Genomic DNA, 26,993 nt, shown 5'->3' on the forward strand with positions numbered 1-26,993 from the left:
GCAGTACCCTTGGACACACACACACACACACACACACACCTCAGGAGAGAGCCTTGGGCGGGCAGAGAGCTTATAATCTAACAGTGGTTCCCAACCGTTTTCTGAATTTTGCTCTGGCCCAGAGTTCCCCTGAAGTACCTCCTCATGTGCATTTTACCAGTAGGCCTATGGTCTCATGAGTCTTCTCAAGTACCCCCTATGGATAGGCCAAGTACCCCAGGGGTCCTAGTACCCCTGGTTGCGAACCACTGATTTAATACACTAAAGTCCCCCTGAGAACAATATCGCCCCCTAGAGGGAGAACTACTGTTCCCATAACATCTGATAGGAGAGAGGGAGGAGAGGAAGGGAGGGAGAGAGAGAAGGGGGGAGAGGGGAAAAGCGGTTGAAAAAGAGTGAGGATAAGGTGGAGGTGAAAGGGAGAAGAGAGAGTGAAGGACAGATGGGAGAACGAGAAGAGAGCGAAGGAAAGATGAGGCAATAAAATAACAAGGGAAGTGTTCTCTACGACACATTAGGCAGAGGGAGAGAAGATGTAGTTTAATTCAATCCTAATCATGAAGTAATCTGCCGGTCAGGGCTGAGGCAAGGCAGGGTTAATTGAGGGGAATGAGCTGTGTACGGTTTGATGCATTTTAACACAAGCGCACATACTTTGTTTATTCCATTTATATTCATTGCTATAGTCTAGAGCCCTCAAACTCAACTCTGGATCTCGAAGCTTGTTCCACAGTGTTTTTTCATTGTTTTAAACCTGGGACACCAGGTGGGTGCAATGAATTATCAGGTAGAATAGAAAACCAGCAGGCTCCAAACCTCGTAGCGTAAGAGTTGAATATCCCTGCCCTAGAGTTTAGATGCTCCCCTAACCCCCCCCCCCCCATATCAATTAATGCTTCTGACAATGATGTGTAAAATCGGCCTTGATTGTAATTGCTGTGTGCTAAATGTTGGTAGATGTTCTATTAAAGGCCAATATGGGTTTATTATCAGGGTTGCTGGTTGTGCCTAACCTTTTTCTCACATGGGTTTTACGATGGTTACAAGTAAACACACATCACCTTTTAACAAGTCCCCGATCTCTGTTACACACGCCCTTTCGCACTGGATCTCTTTCCTTTTCTCGCTCTTTCTTCTTCTTCTAAAAACCACCTTCCTTTTCACGCCCTCTCTCTCATTCACTTGCTCTTTCTATCATAAGGGAATAGGGATTAGCAGTATTTTCCACTAGTACTTTCTCCACTTAAATTTACTAGGCTAGTCAGAAAAAAGGTCTGCTGAGCCCGCTCCTGCTAGAATGCTGGAATATGCATATCGTTCAATCTATTGGTAGGACAGGCGCCTGTCAGTCACAAAGTGAGCGATGACAGGGAAACACTGATGGTTTGACCGTCTGCTGTCAGTCCCGCCTCCCGGTACCTGGGTGTGTGTGAGCGCTGTGGTTGCAGTCGAATTCCTACACTGAGGAAGAGCGCATGAATTTGCACGTCCCATATAATGTGTTACTGATGAGTTGAAATCCACATAGCCTATTGTTTTCTGGCACATTCATTTATTTTATTTCACGCGCAGGGCCTGACATTAACGATGGCTCGCTGGCCCGGGGCCACTAAAAACATGTAGGGCCAGTGGATCTCGTCAGTCACTGGCCCAAGAGGGCTAGTAACTTTTCAGCGCCTTTTTGCATTCCAGTTCAATATTTACCTGCTCTATCGCAGTCTACCATTGACGACTACACGCGTAAATGTCATGCTATTTGTATTTGAGAAATCTGATTGGCTGTTCATTCAAGCACCACCACGCAACTTCTCGAGCAGTACTGATGTCTCACTGATCTTATTTATTTTGAGGAAAGTGATTTGCAAAAGTTAACCTCCAATAGTGAACATACTAGCAATATGCTAGCTACTGTTGATAGTCTGCAAAAAGAAAGCTTAAAAAATACCCTGGGCATTCCTCTTGGCTAGCCTACTGTAACCATGTCATTTCTCTTTTGGTATATTTTTCATGGTTTGGGCTAGGCCCTTTAGTTCCAATGAAGGCAAATCTTAACAGCACACTACAGCATATGACATTCTAGACGATTCTGTGCTTCTAACTTTGTGGCAACAGTTTGGAGAAGGCCCTTTCCTGTTTCAGCATGACAATGACCCTGTGCACAAAACGAGGTCCATACAGAAATGGTTTGTTGAGATTGGTATGGTAGAACTTTACTGTCCTGCACAGAGTCCTGACCTCAACACCATCAAACACCTTGAAGATGTATTGGAACGGCGACTGCGAGCCAGGCCTAAGCGCCCAACATAAGTGCCGAACCTCACTAATGTTCTTGTGGATGAATGGAAGCATTTACACGCAGTAATGCTCCAACATCTAGTGGAAAGCCTTCCCAGAAGAGTGGAGGCTGTTATTGCAGCAAAGGGGACCAACTCCATGTTAATGCCCATTATTTTGTAATGAGATGTTAAACGAGCAGGTGTCCACATTCTTTTAGTCATGTAGTGTACATACTTTAGAAACAAAAATGAATACAATGCAATTATAAAGAGTAATGACATGCATTGCTAAATTATATTCCACAGATTTTGAATACATAACATAATAACCAAATGTAGCCTTTTTAATAGACCCTGATGACCCCAGGTTAGCATGCTTTCTCTCTGCATTTAAAAACTACACCATGTCCGGGCAAGTAGAAATTATGTTCAGGCCAATACATTTTTGGCCAACTGGCCCGACCGAGCCAGTGAGAAACAAAGTTAACGTTGGACCTTGGCGTGTTTCATACGCAGCCCCGGAGCGGTGGCACATAGGCTATTTAATGTGCTTTGATTGACGAACAGCAAGCTTGACTAGTGTCAAACTGACTGAATAAAGTAAATCTCATATATCCTTGACATTCATAAATCATACAACGTAGTTGTTCATATAAGTAAATCAGTCAATTGAAATACAGTGCCTTTGGAAAGTATTCAGACCCCTTGACTTTTTCCACATTTTGTTACGTTACAGCCTTATTCTAAAATGGATAAAATAAGAAATTGTCCTCACCAATCTACACAAAATACCCCCATAATGATAAAAGGAAAAGGTGTTTAATTTTTTTTTTTAATTAAAAATACAAAAACAGATACCTTATTTATGTAAGTATTCAGACCTTTTGCTGAGACTCGAAATTGACCTCCGGTGCATCCTGTTTCCATTGATCATCCTTGATATGTTTCTACAACTTCATTGGAGTCCACCTGTGATAAATTCTAATGATTGGACATGATTTGGAAAGGCACACACCTGTCTATATAAGGTCCCAGAGTTGACAATGCATGTCACAGCAAAAGCCAAGCCATGAGGTCGAAGGAATTGTTCGTAGAGCTCCGAGAGAGGATTGTGTTAAGGCACAGATCTGGGAAATGGTACCAAAAAATGTCTGTATTATTGAAGGTCCCCAAGAACACAATAGCCTCCATTATTCTTAAATGGAAGAAGTTTGGAACCAAGACTCCTCCTAAAGCTGGCCGCCCGGCCAAGCTGAGCAATCGGGGGTGAAAGGCCTTGGTCAGGGAGGTGACCAAGAACCCTATGGTCACTCTGACAGAGTTCTAGAGTTCCTCTGTGGAGATGGAGAACCTTCCAGAAGCACAACCATCTCTGCAGCATTTCACCAATCCAGGCCTTTATGGTAGAGTGGCCAGATTGAAGCCACTCCTCAGTAAAAGACACATGACAGCCCGCTTGGAGTTTGCCAAAAGGCACCTAATGGACTCTCAGACCATGAGAAACAAGATTCTCTGGTCTGATGAAACCAAGATTGGCATTCATGCCAAAGAGTTCAAACATCACATCTGGAGGAACCCAGGCACCCTCCCTATGGTGGTGGCAGCGTCATGCTGTGGGGATGTTTTTCAGCAGCAGGGACTGGGAGACTAGTCAGGATCAAGTCAAAGATGAACGGAGCAAAGTACAGAGAGATCCTTGATGAAAACCTGCTCCAGAGCACTCAGGACCTCAGACTGGGGCGAACGTTCATCTTCCAACAGGACAACGACCTTAAGCACACAGCCAAGACAACGCAGAAGTGGCTTCTGGACAAGTCTCTGAATGTCCGTCAGTGGCCCAGCCAGAGCCCAGACTTGAACCCGATTGAACATCTCTCAAGAGACCTGAAAATAGCTGCACAGCAACACTCCCTATCCAACCTGACAGAGCTTGAGAGGATCTGCAGAGAAGAATGGGAGAAACTCCACAAATACAGATGTGCCAAGCTGGTAGCTTCATACCAAAGAAGACTCGATTCTGTAATTGCTGCCAAAGGTGATTCAACAAAGTACTGAGTAAAGGGTCTGACTACTTATGTAATTGTGATATTTCCTATTTTTTTATTCTAATAAATTAGAAAAATAATCTAAAAACCTGTTTTTGCTTTGTCATATGGGGTATAGTGTGTCGATTGATCTGGGGGAAAAAACAATTTAATTAATTTTATATTAAGTCTAACTTAACAAAATGTGTAAAAAGTCAAGGGATCTGAATACTTTCCGAATGCACTGTACATTTTATAAGGCCCTAATCTATGGAGTTTACATGACTGGGAATACAGATATGCATCTGTTGGTCACAGATTCCTTAACATAAAGTTGATCAGGTTGTTGATTGTGGAATGTTGTACCGTTCCTCTTCAATGGCTGTGTGAATTTGTTAGATATTGTTGGGAACTGGAACACGCTGTTCACGTCGATCCAGAGCATCCCAAACATGCTCAATGGGTGTCATGTCTGGTGAGTATGGCACATTTGCAGCTTCCGTGAATTGTGTACAGATCCTTGCGACATGGGGCCGTGCGTGATGGCGGGGGATAAATGGCTCGACAATGGGCTTCCAGGATCTCGTCATTCATATCTCTGTGCATTCAAATTGCCATCGATAAAGTGCAATTGTGTTCGTTGTTCGTAGCTACCCATACCATAACCCCACCGCCATCACGGGGTACTCTGTTCACAAACCGCTCGCTCACCCAACACCATACAAGCTGTCTGCCATCTCGCCGGTGCAGTTAAAACCGAATTCATCTGAGAAGAACACACTTCTCCAGTGTCTTAGTGGAGGTGAGCATTTGCCCACTGAAGTCAGTTACGACACCAAACTGCGGTCAGGTCAAGACCCTGGTGAGGACGGCGAGCACGCAGATGAGCTTCCCTGAGACAGTTTCTGACAGTTTGTGCAGAAATTCTTCGGTTGTGTAAACCCCCAGTTTCATCAGCTGTCCGGGTGGCTGGGTTCAGACAATCCCGCAGGTGAAGAAGCCGGATGTGGAGGCCCTGGGCTGGCGTTGTTCACACGTGGTCTGCGGTTGGACATACTGCCAAATTCTCTAAAACGACGTTGGCGGCGGCTTTTGGTAATTGAATGTTAATTTATCTAACTGGCAACAGCTCTGGTGGACATTGCTGCAGTCAGCATGCCAATTTCACGCTCCCTCAGCTTGAGACATCTGCAGTGTCTTGAGTCAAGTATTCACCACATTTGTTATGGCAAACCTAAATACGTTCAGGAGTAAACATTTGCTTAAGTGGCATAGACTCACTCTGTAAAAACTGAGGATGGATAAACAGCATTGTAGTTACTCCACAATACTGACCTAAATGACCGAGTGAAAATAAGAAAGTCTGTACAGAATAAAAAAATATGCCAATCATGCATCCTGTTTGCAATAAGACACTAAAGTAATACTGCAAAATATGTGGAAAAGAAATGTACTTTTTTGTCCTGAATTTAAAGCATTATGTTTGGGGAAAATCCAACATCACTGAGTACCACTCGTCATATTTTCAAGCAGGGTGGTGGCTGCGTCATGTTATGGATATGCTCATCATCAGCAAGGACTAGGGAGTTTTGTTTGTATAAGAAAAAGAGCGGAGAACAGGCACAATCCTAGAGGAAAATCTGCTTCTCAACAGACACTGGGAGGCAAATTTTAACTTTCAGAAGGACAATAACCTTAAACCCCAAGGCCATATGTACACAAGTTACTTACCAAGACGACATTGAAGGTTCCTGAGTGGCCCATTTACAGTTTTGACTTAAATACGCTTGAAAATCTCTGGCACGACTTGAAAATGACTGTCTAATAGTGGTGCAACGGATCACAAAACTCATGGTTCGGATCATGCTTTTGAGTCACGGATCGGATCAGCAAAAAAAAGGGAGACAAATATGACTTTGCTTTCCATTTATTACTTAAAGAACACTTAAAGCAAGGAACTTTTCAATGTTTAAATAAAATATTAAAATAAAATATTCAATACTCAATTGTTAAATTAAAGTGCAATATGAGGCATGATACCTTCTTCCTTTGAACATGTGTCCACATCATCAAACAAAAGTACAAAAAGAAAGAAAGCAAAGCAGACCTGAGCTTATAAATTACAATCATTTTTCAAAAAGATGAGGATGTCTACATTGTCTGGGGAGAGGGTAGACCTATTTTCAGTCACTTTGTCCCCTGCTGTGGAGAACACCCTCTCGCTAGGAACTGAAGTGCCAGGCACAGCCAGGTAGCATCTTGTCATCATGGCAATGTGAGGGTATTTACACGCATTGCTTTTCCACCATGCTAGTGGATCACCATCCACTGGAATACTGGTCGCTGCCTTGTAGGATGCCACCTCCTCTTTGATGGTGTTTGCAAACGTCTTGCCTGTGTCCTTGCTAGCAAAGGTCTCCCCGAAAAGCTCCTTCATGGCTTAATTATTTTGAGGAGATGCATCTGATTCTGCTCCTGTCGGCTCTGTGGCTTGACCCTGCAGAAAGAAATGACTTGATCTATTCAACTAATTATTTATTTTCATATTTCATAGAACTATAATTGTGGCAATAACATTTAATAAAATCCATTATTATTCCAAGTCAAAAATGGATGATTCTAATAGCAATAGCATTGACTAGGATTAGACTGCAGTATATTTATTATTTAAGTAATTCACTCTTATTTTTTATTACCTTTTACCTCTTCAGTGACCACAATATCAGCGTTGAGATCACTGTATGTCCTCCGGTGTAGGGCGGGTCTAGGTGAGACAGGGACTTAGACCTTGGATCCAGTGCAGTAGATCTATGAAGGTAGTCCTGTACATTTAAGGGGGTATCAGGGTTCAGGTCCTCTCTAATGGCAGCCTTCACATCTCTAGTGATGGTGCTGTCTTCCTCACTTGGGGTCATGGATTGTAGGATCCTTGTTTTCAGAGGTAGGATCATGGACACAGACAGTGCAGTTTCAGTGCTCAGTAGGGTTGTAATCGTTTTGAGGGGTTTGAGCACCTGGAGGACCTCCTCTGCTACTTTCACGTCATCATCAGACAAGGTGAGGATGTCTTTATATTTTTTCAGGGTCTTGTCAGAGTATACAGCTGCCTGCTGCTCAAGATAGCTCTCCAACGTGTCATAAGTGGAGTTCCATCTTGTTGTGACATGGTGTATGAGCTTGTGGGTCAGTAGCTGTAACATTTCCTGCTTGGTCTTAAGCACATGAGTGGCTGTTGTGCTCCGGTGGAAAAAGGAAACCACCTTCCTGATCCTCCCAAGGAGGCGGTCCATCTGGTTCACTGAGATTCCCCTTTGGGATGCTAAATTGATCACATGTGCAAAGCAAGCTATCTGAGGCCCCAGTCCAGCCTATATCACTGCATTTACTTGGTTCTTGGCATTATCTGTGGTGGTTGGGATATTGCTATTGGGCCTCTCTAGCTTCCACTCTGCTACTGCTCTTAGCAGTACCTGCGCCAGATTTGTGCCTCTCATAGAGGTAGTGAGCAGTCAGTCACGTAAGCTTTCTGTTACACTGGAGGTCCACTACTCTGTGGTGTAGTGAGCAGTCAGTCACATAGCTTTCTGTTGTCCTGGAGGACCACTCCTCTGTGGTGTAGTGAACAGTCACGTAGCTTTCTGTTACCCTGGAGGTCCACTCCTCTGTGGTGTAGTGAGCAGTCACAGTCATGTAGCTTCTGTTACCCAGGAGGTCCACTCCTCTGTGGTGTAGTGAGCAGTCACTGTCACGTAGTTTTTTGTTACCCTGGAGGTCCACTCCTCTGTGGTGTAGTGAGCAGTCACAGTCACGTAGCTTTCTGTTACCCTGGAGGTCCACTCCTCTGTGGTGTAGTGAGCAGTCAGTCACGTAGCTTTCTGTTACCCTGGAGGTCCACTCCTCTGTGGTGTAGTGAGCAGTCACAGTCACGTAGCTTTCTGTTACCCTGGAGGTCCACTCCTCTGTGGTGTAGTGAACAGTCACAGTCACGTAGCTTTCTGTTACCCTGGAGGTCCACTCCTCTGTTGTGTAGTGAACAGTCACAGTCACGTAGCTTTCTGTTGCCCTGGAGGTCCACTCCTCTGTGGTGTAGTGAGCAGTCACAGTCACGTAGCTTTCTGTTGCCCTGGAGGTCGACTCCTCTGTGGTGTAGTGAGCAGTCAGTCACGTAGCTTTCTGTTACCCTGGAGGTCCACTCCTCTGTGGTGTAGTGAACAGTCACAGTCACGTAGCTTTCTGTTGCCCTGGAGGTCCACTCCTCTGTGGTGTAGTGAGCAGTCACAGTCACGTAGCTTTCTGTTACCCTGGAGGTCCACTCCTCTGTGGTGTAGTGAACAGTCACGTAGCTTTCTGTTACCCTGGAGGTCCACTCCTCTGTGGTGTAGTGAACAGTCACAGTCACGTAGCTTTCTGTTACCCTGGAGGACCACTCCTCTGTGGTGTAGTGAACAGTCACGTAGCTTTCTGTTACCCTGGAGGTCCACTCCTCTGTTGTGTAGTGAACAGTCACAGTCACGTAGCTTTCTGTTGCCCTGGAGGTCCACTCCTCTGTGGTGTAGTGAGCAGTCACAGTCACGTAGCTTTCTGTTGCCCTGGAGGTCCACTCCTCTGTGGTGTAGTGAGCAGTCAGTCACGTAGCTTTCTGTTACCCTGGAGGTCCACTCCTCTGTGGTGTAGTGAACAGTCACAGTCACGTAGCTTTCTGTTGCCCTGGAGGTCCACTCCTCTGTGGTGTAGTGAGCAGTCACAGTCACATAGCTTTCTGTTACCCTGGAGGTCCACTCCTCTGTGGTGTAGTGAACAGTCACGTAGCTTTCTGTTACCCTGGAGGTCCACTCCTCTGTGGTGTAGTGAACAGTCACAGTCACGTAGCTTTCTGTTGCCCTGGAGGTCCACTCCTCTGTGGTGTAGTGAACAGTCACAGTCACGTAGCTTTCTGTTACCCTGGAGGTCCACTCCTCTGTGGTGTAGTGAACAGTCACGTAGCTTTCTGTTGCCCTGGAGGTCCACTCCTCTGTGGTGTAGTGAACAGTCAGTCACGTAGCTTTCTGTTACCCTGGAGGTCCACTCCTCTGTGGTGTAGTGAACAGTCAGTCACGTAGCTTTCTGTTACCCTGGAGGTCCACTCCTCTGTGGTGTAGTGAGCAGTCACAGTCACGTAGCTTTCTGTTACCCTGGAGGTCCACTCCTCTGTGGTGTAGTGAGCAGTCACAGTCACGTAGCTTTCTGTTACCCTGGAGGTCCACTCCTCTGTGGCGTAGTGAACAGTCACGTAGCTTTCTGTTGCCCTGGAGGTCCACTCCTCTGTGGTGTAGTGAACAGTCATGTAGCTTTCTGTTACCCTGGAGGTCCACTCCTCTGTGGTGTAGTGAACAGTCAGTCACGTAGCTTTCTGTTACCCTGGAGGACCACTCCTCTGTGGTGTAGTGAGCAGTCACAGTCACGTAGCTTTCTGTTGCCCTGGAGGTCCACTCCTCTGTGGTGTAGTGAGCAGTCAGTCACGTAACTTTCTGTTACCCTGGAGGTCCACTCCTCTGTGGTGTAGTGAACAGTCACGTAGCTTTCTGTTGCCCTGGAGGTCCACTCCTCTGTGGTGTAGTGAGCAGTCAGTCACGTAGCTTTCTGTTACCCTGGAGGTCCACTCCTCTGTGGTGTAGTGAGCAGTCAGTCACGTAGCTTTCTGTTACCCTGGAGGACCACTCCTCTGTGGTGTAGTGAGCAGTCACAGTCACGTAGCTTTCTGTTACCCTGGAGGACCACTCCTCTGTGGTGTAGTGAGCAGTCAGTCACGTAGCTTTCTGTTACCCTGGAGGACCACTCCTCTGTGGTGTAGTGAGCAGTCACAGTCACGTAGCTTTCTGTTACCCTGGAGGACCACTCCTCTGTGGTGTAGTGAGCAGTCAGTCACGTAGCTTTCTGTTACCCTGGAGGACCACTCCTCTGTGGTGTAGTGAGCAGTCAGTCACGTAGCTTTCTGTTACCCTGGAGGACCACTCCTCTGTGGTGTAGTGAGCAGTCACAGTCACGTAGCTTTCTGTTACCCTGGAGGACCACTCCTCTGTGGTGTAGTGAGCAGTCAGTCACGTAGCTTTCTGTTACCCTGGAGGACCACTCCTCTGTGGTGTAGTGAGCAGTCAGTCACGTAGCTTTCCGTTGCCCTGGAGGTCCACCCGTCTGTGGTGAAGGCAACAGAGGATGCCTTGGATAATTTGTCGACAATGTTGATATTTTCCTGTTCATAAAGATCTGGCATGATCTTCATACTGAAGTGGGTGTGTGAGGGGATTTCGTAGAATGGCTCAAGCACTTTCACCATATGTTTAAACCCTTTGTTTTCCACAACAGAGTATGGCCTCATGTCTGCAGTGATAAACATCCCAATAGATTTGGTGATGGCTTTAACCCGGTCTGATTCTGTAGCAAAGGGCTTCAACGCCGCGGTGAGAAGTTGTTGTTTTACATTTACATTTTTAGTCATTTAGCAGACGCTCTTATCCAGAGCGACTTACAGTACTGAATACATACATTTCATATTTTAATTTTTTTTTTTTTACGTATTGGTCCCCCGTGGGAATCGAACCCACAACCCTGGCGTTGCAAACACCATGCTCTACCAACTGAGCCACACGGGAATTGTCTCTTGGCTGAGTTGGCTCCCGTCACTGACACACCAGGGTGATGAAGCTTTAAATGTGTGGCCATGCTCCATGTATTTCCATGATCATACGGCTTTCTTGTGGCACAATGCCTACACGCCGTAATGGTGTCGTCCACCACCCTTCTTCCGTCATCATATCTGACAGGGAAGCCAACAGGCTCCAATACATGAGACTTAAATGAAGCGGGAGGCTTTCCCAGTTCTTCAGTTCTTTTTTTCTTCTTTGCTTTTTGCAACGCGAGCATCCAGGATTGATTCGTTGGGATTCAACATGCCCCCTTCACGTGAACAGTACACACAACTGCTTTTTTTTTTAAATGATCAAATCATCCTTCAGGCTTCAGAGTAAAACGCAGCACGCATCTGTCTTGTCTTTTATCTTTTCACTGAAACTCTGCATCGAGGTTTAGGGAATTATTACTTTAAAAAGTAACAGCGGCAGTAAAACTGTTTCTAACTAGGATGGTTCAACTTTGCAATTGATCTGCGGTTCACGTGCGTGCCGAACCGTGGGGGGGGTGATCCATACGGATCAACTACGGTCCGGTACACCACTACCGTCTAACAATGATGAACAACCAACTTGACAGAGCTTTAAGAGTATAAAAAAGAATAATGGGCAAATACATGTATTGACTCGGGGGGGGGGGGGGGGGGTTGAATATTTATTTAATCAAGATTAGATAAATATTCAACCTCTTGAGTCAATACATGTTAGAATGACCTTTGGCAGCGATTACAGCTGTGTCTTTTTGGGTACGTCTCTAAGAGATTTGTACACCTGGATTGTACAATATTTGCCCATGTATTATTTTTTATACTCTTAAAGCTCTGTCAAGTTGGTTGTTCATCAATGTTAGACGGTAGTGGTGTAACGGACCGTAGTTGAGCCGTACGGATCACCCCCCACGGTTCGACACGCACGTGAACCGCGGATCAATTGCCGAGTTGAACCAAAGTGGTGTTGACAGTGGAGTAGTCAAATGCTGCTGTCTGTGTAGCAAAGCCCATGTTTAACACCTGCTTCATTCTTCAATCATACCTGGATTGTAGATAGCTGAAAAAATGCCTCTTAAAAGAAAGCTTGAAGCCTAAAGGCCCAGACAGTCGAAATGAAGTTTTCATAGTTTTTTCTATAATATTGTACGACAGCTGATGAAACTAACACTGTACAAGTGTGAACACATTTGATCAGTGTTATTTCCTGATAGTTGCTGGTTGAAAATACATGTGTTCAGCAAAACATACATTTGAACACCTCCCAGCCCGGGGGAGCCTGGCTGGCTACTTTGTCTTGTGGAAAACATCTCAGTTAGACTGTATGTATCTCCACTTTAAACTATACCTTTTCTAGGAAGACTGTCTGCACTAGTACTGTCTGCAGTACACCATTAGACCCAGAGAAGAGCATGAGAAAGGTTACTCTAGGTCGTTTCCTAGGGAGTGTACTAAGTAGTGCAGCAGGGAGGGATTCTGGTATGTGGAGGGGTTGTTAGGGTCCTTAAATGTCTGTGGCAGGTGTTGAAGGGGCCCTTGGGGTACTTGTATTTTGGAGGGTTGTTGGGGGTGGTATTTGGGCGTGTCTGGGGGTTCCTTTCAGGTGATTTGGGAAGGAGGGAAACGGGTAAGAAAGGACAAGAGCGGAAAGGGGAATGGAGAGATGAAACAGGAGGAGACGAGAAGGCAAAATAAGGAGAGGACTCAGGAGAGTTAATGGAAAGAGAGGGATGAGAAGAGGACAGAGGTGTGTGGCCTCTACAGCCAGGCCTTTAGAATGGTCTGTAATAAACGCTGGAGACAAATTACTTCTCTAACAACACCTCTGAGACACCAACAGAGTGAGGGGGAGGGAGGGAAGGAGGGGGAGAGATAAAGGGGGGAATTAGTAAGATGGAGGGGTGGAAGGGATGGGGGAAAGAGGGAGCAGGAGAGCTGAGAGAGGAGGGAGAGGAGCAGTGGTAACAACCCTGCTGTCGACACAGAGGATTACAGCAGATTTAACCAGCATAGAACAGTATGCCACCTTACACACTACTGATCTATCACTACTGCTTCCCTCTCTTTTACCAACTCCCTTCACTTATTCCCGCTTTTCTCTCATTCGCTCTTCTCCCTTACATTCTCTCCTCCTTTTTCTCTTATCCTCTATCCTCCCTTCCCTCTTCCCCTCATGTCTTTTTCTGAGCTGTAGGTGTTCTCGGAGCTACCCAGCATGCAACAGCTTGACTCGTCCCCCACCTGCTCTCCTCCCTTCTTTCCTCTCCTCCTCCTGTCGTCCAGTTCTGTCGGGGGTTCTCATCGCCCACTCTGAGAGAGTGCGTGTGTGTGTTAGCCATTGTATTGCACTCTGTTAATCGCCTGCTGAGCCTATCGACCAGTCAGAGGCCAGACCATAGTTTGATTGACAGCTCTAGACATTCTAGCAGACGGATTCCATCTCAGGGAGCTGTCTGCAGCCTTCCGACATCTCCATTTCTCCTTCCTTCACGATTACACTCCAATCAACTCCTATCATCATCACTCTATCGTCACGTCTCCATCCATCTGTCCCTCACCTTCTCGTCTCCCGTAGGGAAAAGAAAGAGGGAGAAGTTGGGATGGATGAAGGGGGTGGGAGGGAGGAGTGTGCATGTGTGCATGTGTGAAGTTTGCGAACTCAGTCAGTGTTTAAACTCCGACCAGTCTCTGCCAATGACTCCAATTCTAGTCCACGTCAGATCCTCTCTGGCTGTCTCTCTCTCCGTGGTTTCGTCTCCTGTTGTCTGTCACTCCTCAACAAGCTCAGCTCTTATCCACACTGCAGCTGTGTAAATAATACCCACGGCAAATTGTTAAGACGCACACGGACCCTAGAGAATCAGGAATATGTAGCCAATCGCGTTTGTGCGTCGGAACAATACAGAGTGGGGATGTTGACTGATTGTAGAGGCTGATACACACACACCCACCAACTCTGGAGGATGCAACCTATATATGTGTGTGTGTGTGTGTGTGTGCGTGCGTGCGTGCGTGCTTTGGAACAATAGGGAGTGGAGGTGTTTGTGGTGACTGATACACACTCACTTAGGCAGCTAGTCAATGGCGCCGAGCAAGCATCCTCTCCTTCAGTCTCTTCTCTCTTGGCTGTCCTATAGGGTCTGATAGCATCTATCAGCGTCTGAGACTGAGATCTGTCTCTCTCACTCTCCGCTACCTCTAACTCAACCCTCCCTTCTTTTTCTGTCTCTTTCCCTAACTCTCCTCCTCTTCCTCTCCACTCTCTTCCTCTCCTCTCTGGCACTTCTTTGACACACACAAATGTGCCCGTTGCCCACACTCACTCTCTCCAGTTCCAGTGGACTAATCGTATTAATGGATTAAATCAGGGTTTCCCAAACTCGGTCCTAGCCTTCGCACTACACAGCTGATTCAAATAACCAACTCATCATCAAGCTTTGATGATTTGAATCAGCTGTGTAATGCTATGACAAAAAACAAAATGTGCAGGACCGAGTTTGGGAACGCATGGATTAAATAGCTTAATGCCATTGATTGGCCAGTGAGTCCGGACAAGACAGGTAGGCCCTGGGCGGCTTTCACCACTCGGTGTCCAGCTACTAATTCAACACTCTAATTTAGTGTGTACCTAATCTCGTCCACTAGCAAGCTCTCTCTCGGTCGAACCGTCTGGTTTCACAGTTTCTCAGAACGAGACTTGACTGGAAGTGTGAGGCAGGAGCGGCTGAAACAACCACTGGTTTTAATTGGCTGATCTCTGTCAATTACCACCGAGCATAGCCCTTACAAACTCGCCCTTACAAACTCGCCCCTACATTGTGGACTTCAAAGCGTGAGCAGCGCAAGTGATTTTCACAAAAAAACGAAAAGTACAAGTCTTTAGAAATAGATTTCACAGATAACCGTTATATGCACGAACTCGGAATCAATTGGGCTTCCCCCAAAATAATATGGTCAATGTGGTGGAACGTTTATTTTGATTTGCTGATTTTCTGCATTTGTAACAGTCCCATCTAATACAGCTGTAGCAGGCTCTCTCCCTGTCTCGCCTCCATTTTAACCACACCCCTTTTCAAGTCCCACTTTGTGGCACCGTGTTACCAGGCTCTGTGCCACCAATTAGTGTATACCCAGTTCCAAATCGTCCCGAGCATAAGACCACCCTCGCAGCCTCTTCAGTCCTTCACATACTCATTTTCAGTTTAGTGTGAAAGCAGTAGTTTGACCCAATCTGATCTTTTGGTAATTGCTGAGCTGTGGGTGATAACGTTAGTGGGATGTAGGTGGAATGAACAGGCACTTTTTAAACGGACTAATGTCCCAGTGGTATTTTAGCGTTTAGAGACAATAATAATTCCTAGGCAAGTGCCGTTATTTATTATGGATAATCCCTTTGACATTTAAATATGAGCGTCAGTCTTAATGATATCTTTTTATCGACGCCTAACTTCAACACCACTGGTTTTGAAGCGACGTAGGCTGTCCGTGGTTGGTTATACGGAACGCGGTAGGGCTTTCGATGTCTCCTCACCGTGTGATTTAGTAGACGGTCTGTAGACTCACTGAGAGAACTCCTAATTCACTCGGACAATATCCAGACCCCATGTCCACAACTATACCTCTCACTCTCTCGCCTGGTCTCTCTCCCTCTTCCTCTCACCCTCCCTCTCGTTAAATATTACATTAATAAATGTGTCTTGTGATGATGTGAGCGGCTGACTGCGTGTGTGTTTTGCATGTGTGCCCGCTCTGTTCGCCACACACGTCAGAGCGGTGTCTGTGTTGCCTGTGGGGATGTCCAGATGCCAGGTTGTTTCAGTGACTGAACAGGTCCTCGACTCTGTGTGAGTGAGTGGGTGTAAGTGAGAGAGAGAGAGTACATCTCTTCATGCATGGCTGCACAAAGGCCAGGATTTCAGAGCTGTTATGCTCATCACTCTTCCTCAGGTGTGTCAGAATTCGGGAGCTCATATTGTGTGTGTGTGTGTGTGTGTGTGTGTGTGTCAGCAGGCAGTGGGCTCCTGTGTGTGTGTGTGTGTGTGTCAGCAGGCAGTGGGCTCCTGTGTGTGTGTGTGTGTGTGTGTGTGTGTGTGTGTGTGTGTGTGTGTGTGTGTGTGTGTGTGTGTGTGTGTGTGTGTGTGTGTGTGTGTGTGTTTATTAGTGGCAGTGCAGGTAGGCCACACTATGTTAGTTGTATTACTCGCTGTGTCATAAGCCTGGGCCATCTGTTCTCTAGCGCGCGCACACACACACATGCACACAGGTGGGACAGCTCATAATATCGCTCCACTGTTTAAACTTCATGGAAGAAGTGGAGTTTGGCACAAATACAACGCAGCGGTGTACGTGCCTGCGGTAGCGGGGTCAGTCAGAGTATGAGGGCACGAAGCCTGTGGGAGTTTAGCAATGCTGTTGTGTGCAGCCAACTGTGCCGTCTGTGCTAACGAACTACAGACTCACTCACCTAGAACACTAACACACATACACACACAGACTACCAATCCAACTATACACACACTCACATAGAGCCTTTGCCTTGTATTGTCCTCAGGTGTAGGACATGTTGTGCTGGATATAGATAGAAACATGACCTCCATAGGGAGGTTACTTACAAGTGTGTATGCTATCTGACAAGTGACAGATAAGAAAGAAAGAGACCGAGAGAGAATAAGAGTGAGGAAGAGAGAGAGAAAAGAGGAGTGGAACAGAGAGAAAGAAAGAAAGAAGGAGAAGAAAGAGACTGAAAGAGAGAGAGGAAGAGCAGAGCAGTAGAAGGGTTCAGCAGGCCGGGGAAATCCTTCTTTGGTCTCCATGGCAACAGTCATGCTGTTCTGCCCACATTCCATCACACTTCTCGCCAGTGTTCCCCGAAGATAAATAAAATAAAACATATTTTGGTGTTATGCCAAACAAAAGCTCTTTCTCTCGCTCTGTAAATATAGTTTCCTGCCACGTCTCTGTATTAAAGCCCACTGCTCACTAAACCTGGGGCCTTGTTCCAAATTCACTACTAGCCCCTACTCCCGAGTCATTTCACTCAGATCTGAGAGGATAAGCACTGAAAAGGACATTTTACTTAGAGGGAGAGTTAATAACAACATTTCTAATATCCATCCAATCCTGTCAGATCTATGAAATGCCAAGGGGTTAGGTGCTAGGGACTAGCAGTTGAAATGGAACCAGCCCATTAGTGACATGACAGCAACAAGAAGCTTGATCCATGTAGATAAACTAGAGACCGACCACAATTCCTCAGGTGAAAGGTCAGCAGCGGGTCACCCTCTCTCTCCTCCTCTTCTCATGAGTCCTCCTGTTCTCCATCCATCCCTCCCTCCATCTTTCTCTCCCCCACTCTTTGGGGAGCCAGATTGTCTGACAGGCTAAAGGAAGTGACACGCATTTGACAGGAAGCAGACTGAGGAACATTGATGTCCTGCTGCCTCTCAGTGACCACACACACACACACACACAGTAGACACACACATTCTTTCTTACTGTAACTGGAGTGATGGGGGGCATCGACCCTAGTCTTATGAAGTTATTTCGGGGAGAGGGGGAGGCACAGGGAGGTGGAAAGGTGATCGATATGAATGTGGCGCTTCCTGATGAGAAGTCTGGAAAACAGCCCCCCCCTACCTCCACACACATACACACACCCTAGTCTCACACACTGTGAGTCATGCACAGTGCAGAGCTGCCATCGTCGATAAAAAGAGTGATTGTTGATTGAAAAAGCTACCTCCTTGTTATCATCACCCCCCCTTCTCTCTCTCCTGATAGGGCTACATTCTCGGAAGGGTTAGGGTACAGTATTGTTCCCTGGGGTACAACAATGTCAAAATACACAATGTACCTTCAGAGATACACATAATCTTACATGGTACTGTTCGGTACCATTTAGTGTACATGTGTGGATAATTTAGTGTACATTTCTGTACCCCATATTTTTCGGAAACATAATCTTCTGTGCGCCGGAGAATTGGCGCCTTTCCCTATGTTGCTATGTGCATAATAGCAAAATTAACCAGCATATTGGGATTGAGAACAATATAGCGGAGGAAGCAGAGACGAGGAAACAGCCCTTGCCTTAAGCCCTATTTGGACGGGATTAGTTTTACTGTGGGTGGTCGGGTAATGTAATTATGTGCACAAGCACAAAACACCACATTTGTAATTTTAGTTCCGTTCGAATCTGCCATGTCAGTAATTTGTACATGGCAGGAGAGTAACAATTCCAGCCAGAATAACTTACTGTTTTTGGGAGAACTCCAAGGTTCTCTGATAATACTAGTCCCATGCGAATCATCATCCCTGTGTTTTGAGAGAAATGTCTGAGTTTGACAGGTTTTGCTCACGCTTTGAACATGAAACAATAACTGATTCGATAAATTGATCGTGCTGCTCATAGCCTACAGTTGAAGTGGGAAGTTTACGTACCCCTTAGCCAAATACATTTAAACTCAGTTTTTCACAATTCCTGATATTTAATCCTAGTAAAAATTCCCTGTCTTAGGTCAGTTAGGATCACCACTTTATTTTAAGAATGTGAAATGTCAGAATAATAGTAGAGAGAATTATTTATTTCAGCTTTTATTTCTTTCATCACATTCCCAGGGGGTCAGAAGTTTACATACAATCAATTAGTATTTGGTAGCATTGCCTTTAAATTGTTTAACTTGGGTCAAACGTTTCGGGTAGCCTTCCACAAGCTTCCCTCAATAAGTTGGGTGAATTTTGGCCCATTCCTCCTGACATAGCTGGTGTAACTGAGTCAGGTTTGTAGGCCTCCTTGCTCGCACACACTTTTTCAGTTCTGCCCACAAATGTTCTATTCGATTGAGGTCAGGGCTTTGTGATGGCCACTCCAATACCTTGACTTTGTTGTCCTTAAGCCATTTTGCCACAACTTTGGAAGTATGCTTGGGGTCATTTTCCATTTGGAAGACCCATTTGCGACCAAGCTTTAACTTCCTGACTGATGTCTTGAGATGTTGCTTCAATATATCCACATAATTTTTCTTCCTCATGATGTCGTCTATTTTGTGAAGTGCACCAGTCCCTCCTGCAGCAAAGCACCCCCACAACATGATGCTGCCACCCCCGTGCTTCACAGTTGGAATGGTGTTCTACTGCTTGCAAGCCTCCCCCTTTTTCCTCTAAACATAATGATGGTCATTATGGCCAAACAGTTCTATTTTTGTTTCATCACACCAGAGGACATTTCTCTAAAAAGTTATTTGTCCCCGTGTGCAGTTGCAAACTGTAGTTTTGCTTTTTTTTATGGCGGTTTTGGAGCAGTGGCTTCTTACTTGCTGAGCGGCCTTTCAAGTTATGTTGAAATAGGACACGTTTTACTGTGGATATAGATACTTTTGTACCTGTTTCCTCCAGCATCTTCACAAGGTCCTTTGCTGTTGTTCTGAGATTGATTTGCAGTTTTCGCACCAAAGTACGTTCATCTCTAGGAGACAGAACGTGTCTTCTACCTGAGCGGTATGACGGCTGCGTGGTCCCGTAGTGTTTACGTTCATATTGTTTGTACAGATGAACGTGACACCTTCAGGCGTTTGGAAATTGCTCCCAAGGATGAACCAGACTTGTGGAGGTCTACAATTTGTTTTCTGAGGTCTTGGCTGATTTCTTTTGATTTTCCCATGATGTCAAGCAAAGAGGCACTGAGTTTGAAGGTAGGCCTTGAAATACATCCACAGGTACACCTCCGATTGACTCAAATGATGTCAATTAGCCTATCAGAAGCTTCTAAAGCCATGACATCATTTTCTGGAATTTTCCAAGCTGTTTAAAGGCACAGTCAACTTAGTGTATGTAAACTTCTGACCGACTGGAATTGTGATACAGTGAATTATGTGAAATAATCTGTTTGTAAACAATTGTTGGAAAAATGACTTGTGTCATGTACAAAGTAGATGTCCTAACCGACTTGCCAAAACTATAGTTTGTTAACAAGAAATTTGTGGAGTGGTTGAAAAACGAGTTTTAATGACTCCAACCTAAGTGTATGTAAACTTCCGACTTCAACTGTACATATGAAGGGACTACATGTATCAACTTTCACAGTAAATGTTTTTGTTCATGTTTTCGGCGTATGATTTGAATATTGCAAAATCCATCAATAAAAAATATTGCGCCTTTTTAATGTAACTTATAGATCGCAATGCAGAATACAACTGACCTAAACATTTGAAAATGATAGATTCACTTTCGCATCCATAGCCTTAAAACACATCTAAAGTGCAAGTGCACTGTTTAGCTCACATCTGAAGACTGGGGGACATTTAGAACAAAATGTCCTAATGATTATGATCACACTTCCTCAATTCAAATATTATGGTAAAACTATACCAAAGATGGTTTGGTATGGTTTTGAATTTAGTGAAACAAGCTCAAGTTATCAATGTAGCTCTCTTATCGCCTGGACTTGTTGAAATATCTTCACGCCTAGAAAAAACCTCCATGGTTACGTCATAACTGTACATTTATTGGGGGGAAAAGAAACAATTACAACGGAATAACAGACGTTGTGGGGTAATAATTACATAACCAACGTTCTCTAGTAATACTAGTCCCATGCGAATAGGGGTTAACCTAATTGTTTAAGAAAATTGAGGAGAGAACAAACCAAAACTTAATTAGGTCTGTAATCAATAGCCTAACTGTTAAATATGCCTGGCTTTATACATCATCCATATACAATGCCTTCGGAAAGTATTCAGATCCCTTGACTTTTTCTACATTTTGTTAGGTTTCAGCCTTTTTCAAAAATGTTTTTTTTATTTTTTTTGTCCTCATCGATCTACACACAATACCCAATAATGACAAAGCAAAAACTGTTTTTTTTACACATTTTTGGCTAATTTATTAAAAATAAAACACTGAAATATCACATTTACATAAGTATTCAGACCCTTTACTCAGTACTTTGTTGAAGCACCTTTGGCAGCGATTGCAGCCTCGAGTCTTCTTGGGTATGATGCGATAAGCTTGCACACACCTTTATTTGGGGAGTTTCTCCCATTCTTCTCTGCAGATCCTCTCAAGCTCTGTCAGGTTGGATGGGGAACATTGCTGCACAGCTATTTTCGGAGAGCTATTTTCAGATCTCTCTCGAGATGTTCGATCGGGTTCGAGTCCGGGCTCTGGCTGGGTCAATCAAGGACATTCAGAGACTTGTCCCGAAGCCACTCCTGTGTTGTCTTGGCTGTGTGCTTAATGTCATTGTCCTGATGAAAGGTGAACCTTCGCCCTAGTCTGAGGTCCTGAGCACTCTGGAGGAGGTTTTCGTCAAGGATCTCTCTGTACTTTGCTCCGTTCATCTTTGCCTTGATCTTTACTAGTCTCCCAGTCCCTTCTGCCAGGTTTCCTTCAGACGTGACGCTTGACATTCAGGCCAAAGAGTTTAATCTTGGTTTCATCAGACCAGAGAATCTTGTTTCTCATGGTCTGAGAGTCTTTAAGTGCCTTTTGGCAAACTCCAAGCGGGCTGTCCTGTGTCTTTTACTGAGGAGTGGCTTCCGTCTGGCCACTCTACCATAAAGGCCTAATTGGTGGAGTCCTGCGGAGATAGTTGTCCTTCTGGAAGGTTCTCCCATCTCCACAGAGTAAATCTAGAGCTCTGTCAGAGTGACCATCCGGGTTCTTGGTCACCTCCCTAACCAAGGCCCTTCTCCCCCAATTGCTCAGTTTGGCCGGGCAGCCAGCTTTCGGAAGAGTCTTGGTTGTTCCAAACTTCTTCCACTTAATAATGATGGAGACCACTGTGTTCTTGGGGAACTTCAATGCTGCAGAAATGTTTTGGTACCCTTCCCCAGATCTGTGCCTCGATACCATCCTGTCTCGAAGCTCAACGGACAATTCCTTCAACCTCATGGCTTGGTTTTTGTTCTGACATGCACTGGCAACTGTGGGACCTTATATAGACAGGTGTGTGCCTTTCCAAATCGTTTTCAATCAGAATTTACCACAGGTGGACTCCAATCAAGTTGTAGAAACATCTCAAGGATTATCATTGGAAACAGGATGCACCTGAGCTCAATTATGAGTCTCATAGCAAAGGGTCTGAATACTTGTGTAAATAAGGTTTTTCTGTTTTTTATTTTCAATACATTTGCAAACTTTTCAAAAAACCTGTTTTCACTTTGTTATTGTGTGTAGATTGAGGTAAAAATATATTTTAGAATAAGGCTGTAATGTAACAAAATGTGGAAAAGGGAAGGGGTCTGAATACTTTCTGAATATATTGTATATCTACAGAAATAAGACATATCTTGCTTCTGTTGCCTGTTTCAGTGTCTGTTTAATACCCTAATGATTCTGTGAGCACCAAGCCTCATGCAATGGCAAAATGTTGGATAAAGCAATTTCACAGATTTGGCTGTTTTTAATCTTTGCTTTGCTGTAATAACAGCTTCACCATGTTTTTCTCTCGTTAGAACAGACTGGTATTACTCATCATTTATTTAGTGTTCATGCTGTTCCAAACAGGCAGAAAAATAATATTGTTATCTAACAGCGCCTGTTTGTCAAACATAATATATACACAGCTCTCGCTCCTTTACCCTCCTTTCTCTTGATCACTTTCTTATTGCTATTATTTCAATTAGTATTATTATGATCATCATTATAATATTAAGTAATGTTGTTGTCATTAGTAGCCTTGTATAACCACCACCAGTAGACCTAAGAGCACATCCTGTTTAGTAATAATACTGTAACTTAGGCCTATATATGCCATCAAATCCAATCACATTTTATTAGTCACATACAACAGGTGTAGACCTTACAGTGAAATGCTTACTTGTAAGAATAAGAGATAAAAGTAACTAGTAATTAAAGAGCACACAGCATTCGAGACATTCATGCTTTGAAATGAAATCAAGCATTTTAGTGTTAAAATGAAATAACAAAGGGAGCTTTGAATAATTAGCCTAAACAATAAATTAACCTTAATTCACAAATGCATGATACTGTTTTTAGTCTGCCGTAATAAAGGCTTTATACATCTTTCGTTTTCTGTTAGAACAGACTCTCTGATACTCTTTTATTTATTTAGTGTTGTTTACACTGTTTCAAATGGTCAGAAAATAATTATATTGTTATCTAACAGCAACTGTTTGGCACACAATACTCACACAATGCTTGCTCCTATACTCTTTTTTCCCCTTTATCTCCAGTAGTTTCCACAACTAAGTCAAATGTCTTCCATAGATCTGACTTCCCCTTTCCCTCCTGAGCAACCAGTGAACATTCGCCCATTTTGAGTTTATTTTTCACGTCGTACTCATCCATTTTGCTGTCGACATTACTGTGTTCAGAGTTTGTTATAACCAATGTATTGATGTGATTATGATAGGCTATATGTCAGGCCCTATTGCGATGCATACATGTTTCACATAAAGAGAGAAAGGGTTGTGGGAATAGGGAATGATTTTCCTAGACAAATTAGGGATTTCGGTAACAGAACTTTTGTCGGAAACAAATAAGAAACTTGGCTAAAAATGGCTGTAATTATGTTGCACCTTCAGCACGGACAGCGCAATAAACACTTGCTGTGGTGCCTTTTCGCTGCAGTAGTGAGGAGAGCGAGGCAACGTGCGCCAGGCACAAAGCTGTCATATTTTTCCAACACAGTGTGACCACCGGGTGCTTTCTTGAGTCATTTGTATGTCTTAATTATTTCATCAAACAGTGTGCTTAAGGCATCAGACAAGCTCAGTGCATATGTAGTTGGTTGTATTCAAACACACAGGGTGTGTCTGTCTATATATGGAAAAATAAGTTTAAACATTTCGACCAATCGATTGGATGACTCTCGGTCAGGATGACTCGGTGGACCAACATTTTTTTTTGTCAGGTACAGCCCTACTGCATTGACCCTTTTAATAACTTCACCATGCTCAAATGGATATTTTAGCTATCTACCAATCTGTGCCCTTTTTTTGCGAGGCATTGGAAAAGCTCCCAGGTCTTTGTGGTTGAATCTGTGCTTCAAATGCACTACTTGATTGAGGGACCTTACAATTATCTGTATGTATGTATGGGGTACAGCGATGGGGTAGTCATTATTAAATCATGTTAACCCCTATTATTGCACACAGAGTGAATCCATGCAACTCGTTATTTGATTTGTTAAGCACATTTTTACTCCTGAACTTATTTAGGTTTGACATAACAAAGGGGTTGAGTACTTGTTGACAGAAGACCTTTTAGGTTTTCATTTTTAATTAATTTGTCAAAAATCCTAAAAACAAAATTCCACTTTGACATTATGGGTTATTGTGTGTAGCCTAGTGACACAAAATCTCAATTTTCAATTCAGGCTGTAACAACAAAATGTGGAAAAAGTCAAGGGGTGTGAATACTTTCTGAAGGCACTGTATGAAATGTATTGTCATAAAGAGTTTAATTTCAATTATAAATATTTACTTAGTGAAGGCTAAAGGGGTTAAAGCCATTTAATGCAACAACCATGTCTGTCACTAGCAAACAGTCATGAGTGGTACTGGTAACAAAGAAATTCACTTGAAAGGCACCCTGGGAAATATGCAAGTAAGGTTTTATACACTACAGTGTAAGAACAACACCCCCAAAAATGTTTAGAGGTACATTTTTGCCACATAAAAGGAACGACTTTGTCAATTTGGTGGTAACCTAAAAATACAAATGTTTACCTTTTCTAAAGGTACGCTTTTGTACCTATGGACTACGTGTAAGAAAGGTACTTTCTCTTCCACCAAGGTACACTATTGGCTCTTTTAAGGTACAAACTGCAAGGGTACAATTATGTACCTATAACTAAAGGTACAATGGTTGTACCTAACAGGGTACCACAACAGTGACGAGCGTTTGTACCCTTTTAAGTACACTTGTGTGTACAATATATACCAGCATTTGCTATTCCTCTGTCTGCCTCTCTCTCTCTCTCTCTCTCTCTCTCTCTCCAGGTCCTGATGTTAGCTGATGGGGAGACAGAGGGCTATCTGTACCAGCGTCTGCCCATCCTCTCGTCCCTGACCTGCCAGGGTGGCAGTGCCACAGCGTACGTGTGTGAGGACTTCACCTGTGCCCTGCCCGTCACAGACCCACAGGAGCTACGCAGGCTACTGCTAGAGTAAAGAAGAGCGGGAGGGATGGCGAGAGAAATCGAGGGAGAGAGGACCAGATGAACCCTGTCCTAACTTGCTCCAGCTAACCCTGTCCTAACCCTGCCCCGCTCACCTCTACCTCTACCGTAGTTTAACCTCCTGCACAGCAGGTATAACTCATCCCTCTGTAACCCTACAGTAACCATACTCTCCCTGGCCCTTGCCATAAGGGCCAAGTCTAAATGCTCTGTAGATAGTGGGACCCACCACGTATATCAAGATGTGGAGGCGCGTATCTCTAGGAGTCACAAGCCAGCAGTTCCAATAACAGCAGTTGTCTGCATAACTTAGTCACAGACCTACTAAAGCAATACCAAGTAAAGGCCGTATCAGTTCTTCAGCAGTATACTAATAAGCTATATGTAGATGTCAGTGGAGGCTGCTGAGGGGAGGACGGCTCATAGTAATGGCCGGATTGGAGTCAGTGGAATGGTATCAACCAATGGCAACCACATTTGATACCATTCCATTGACTCCATTCCGGCCATTATTAAGAGCCGTCCTCCCCCTCAGCAGCCTCCACTGGTAGATGTTGATTGATAGTGTCCCAGGGATGCATTGAAGAATTGGTCTGAAGATGTTGTAGAGAACTCTCTTTATGGATGAACTCATACAGAATGTTATTTTCCTTTCCTGATATCATCACACAAGCTCTTGCATGGAGCAAACAGGAGAAGCGTGTGTGTGTGCGTGTGCGCGTGTGCGTGCTTGAATGCGCTATGAACTGCCCTTTTCTCTCCATAACTCACCCCCGTAGCCTGTTAATGCCCTCTAGCATGCTATGACGCCCAAACTATAGTATAAAGACCCATAGATGTATAGACTATGCATACGATGTATGGAACACTACAGCTCTAACTCTGCAAATAAACAGTACTTGAATACTCTTATTATTCTGTTCTGTGTTTACTAAATGTGTGGGATGATGGATCATCAAGTGTAACTAGGGGGCCGCGATTCTGAAAGGTAAACAAAATATACACTGGAGTCTAAAGGCACCTTCTCTCCATATCCTACTCTTCCGACTCCCCACCTTGTCTGACTTTGGCTCTCTCAGTAAGATACTGAAGTATGAGGTACCATACATTTCCATGTCCCCCCCCCCCCCCCCCATCACTTAGCGTGATGTGCATCCTGGAATGTCACTATGTGATGCGTCCCTAAGAAGCCCATACAGCCAATCTCTCCTCAACCAATGTAAACAGGAATGCAGCCTATGAGAAGAGTCCCCTGTCCATAATACTTATCTCCATCTTGCGCCTCAGACTCCTGTACTATAAATACCCACACTGGTACTGGTGTTTTCATCTCTCACTGTCTCACTGCTCTCTAGGATTCATACTGAGGAATGTAAACTGTGTGTGTGTGTGTGAGACAGATGGGTCCGGGGATGTTGGAGGCTGAAGCGAGGGAGCTCGTCTCTGGAGGTCCCGCTCTGGGCTTTGGAAGCGGCAGAAACGAACACAGAAGGAAGGAAACCACAAGATGAGGAGAGGAAGGAAAACTAAATAAGCGAAAACCGTTGTGTCAAACCACCTCCATCTTCCTGTCCCCTAGAGAGAGAGTAGGAGAAAGAGAATGGGGGGCTGAATTGTCCCACAGAGCCATCTACACTCGTTCACTTCTCATCCCTTCTTTCTCGCTGCCAAACCCCTCCCCAACAGAGATGGCGTGGGCCACGAGAACGACAGAATGAAAGAACACATGCTGGCAGACAAGTGCATCTGTGGAGGAACAAAGGGAGGGAGATGGAGGGAGCAGAGGGATGGGAAAAGAGAGAGGGAGGGAGATGATGGAGAGGGAGACCAGGATGAACAGAGAGCAAGGGATGCAGAGCGAGAGAAGGACGAGGGGGCCCTGTGTTCTGTTCCAGTTATGT

At 44.6% G+C, this 26,993-nt stretch overlaps 1 protein-coding gene across 1 annotated transcript in view; it reads left to right on the plus strand.

Moving 5' to 3' along the window:
* Positions 1–26,004, plus strand: part of spata20 (spermatogenesis associated 20) — a 70,315-nt gene extending 44,311 nt beyond the window's left edge. The window contains exon 15 of the mRNA XM_029764690.1: positions 24,914–26,004. Coding sequence (XP_029620550.1) covers positions 24,914–25,084 — 171 coding nt within the window. The 3' untranslated portion in view covers positions 25,085–26,004. The remainder of the gene's footprint in view (positions 1–24,913) is intronic.
* The last annotated feature ends 989 nt before the right edge of the window (positions 26,005–26,993 follow it).

Source organism: Salmo trutta, chromosome 10 (genome assembly GCF_901001165.1).
Source record: "Salmo trutta chromosome 10, fSalTru1.1, whole genome shotgun sequence".
Lineage (NCBI taxonomy): Eukaryota > Metazoa > Chordata > Actinopteri > Salmoniformes > Salmonidae > Salmo > Salmo trutta.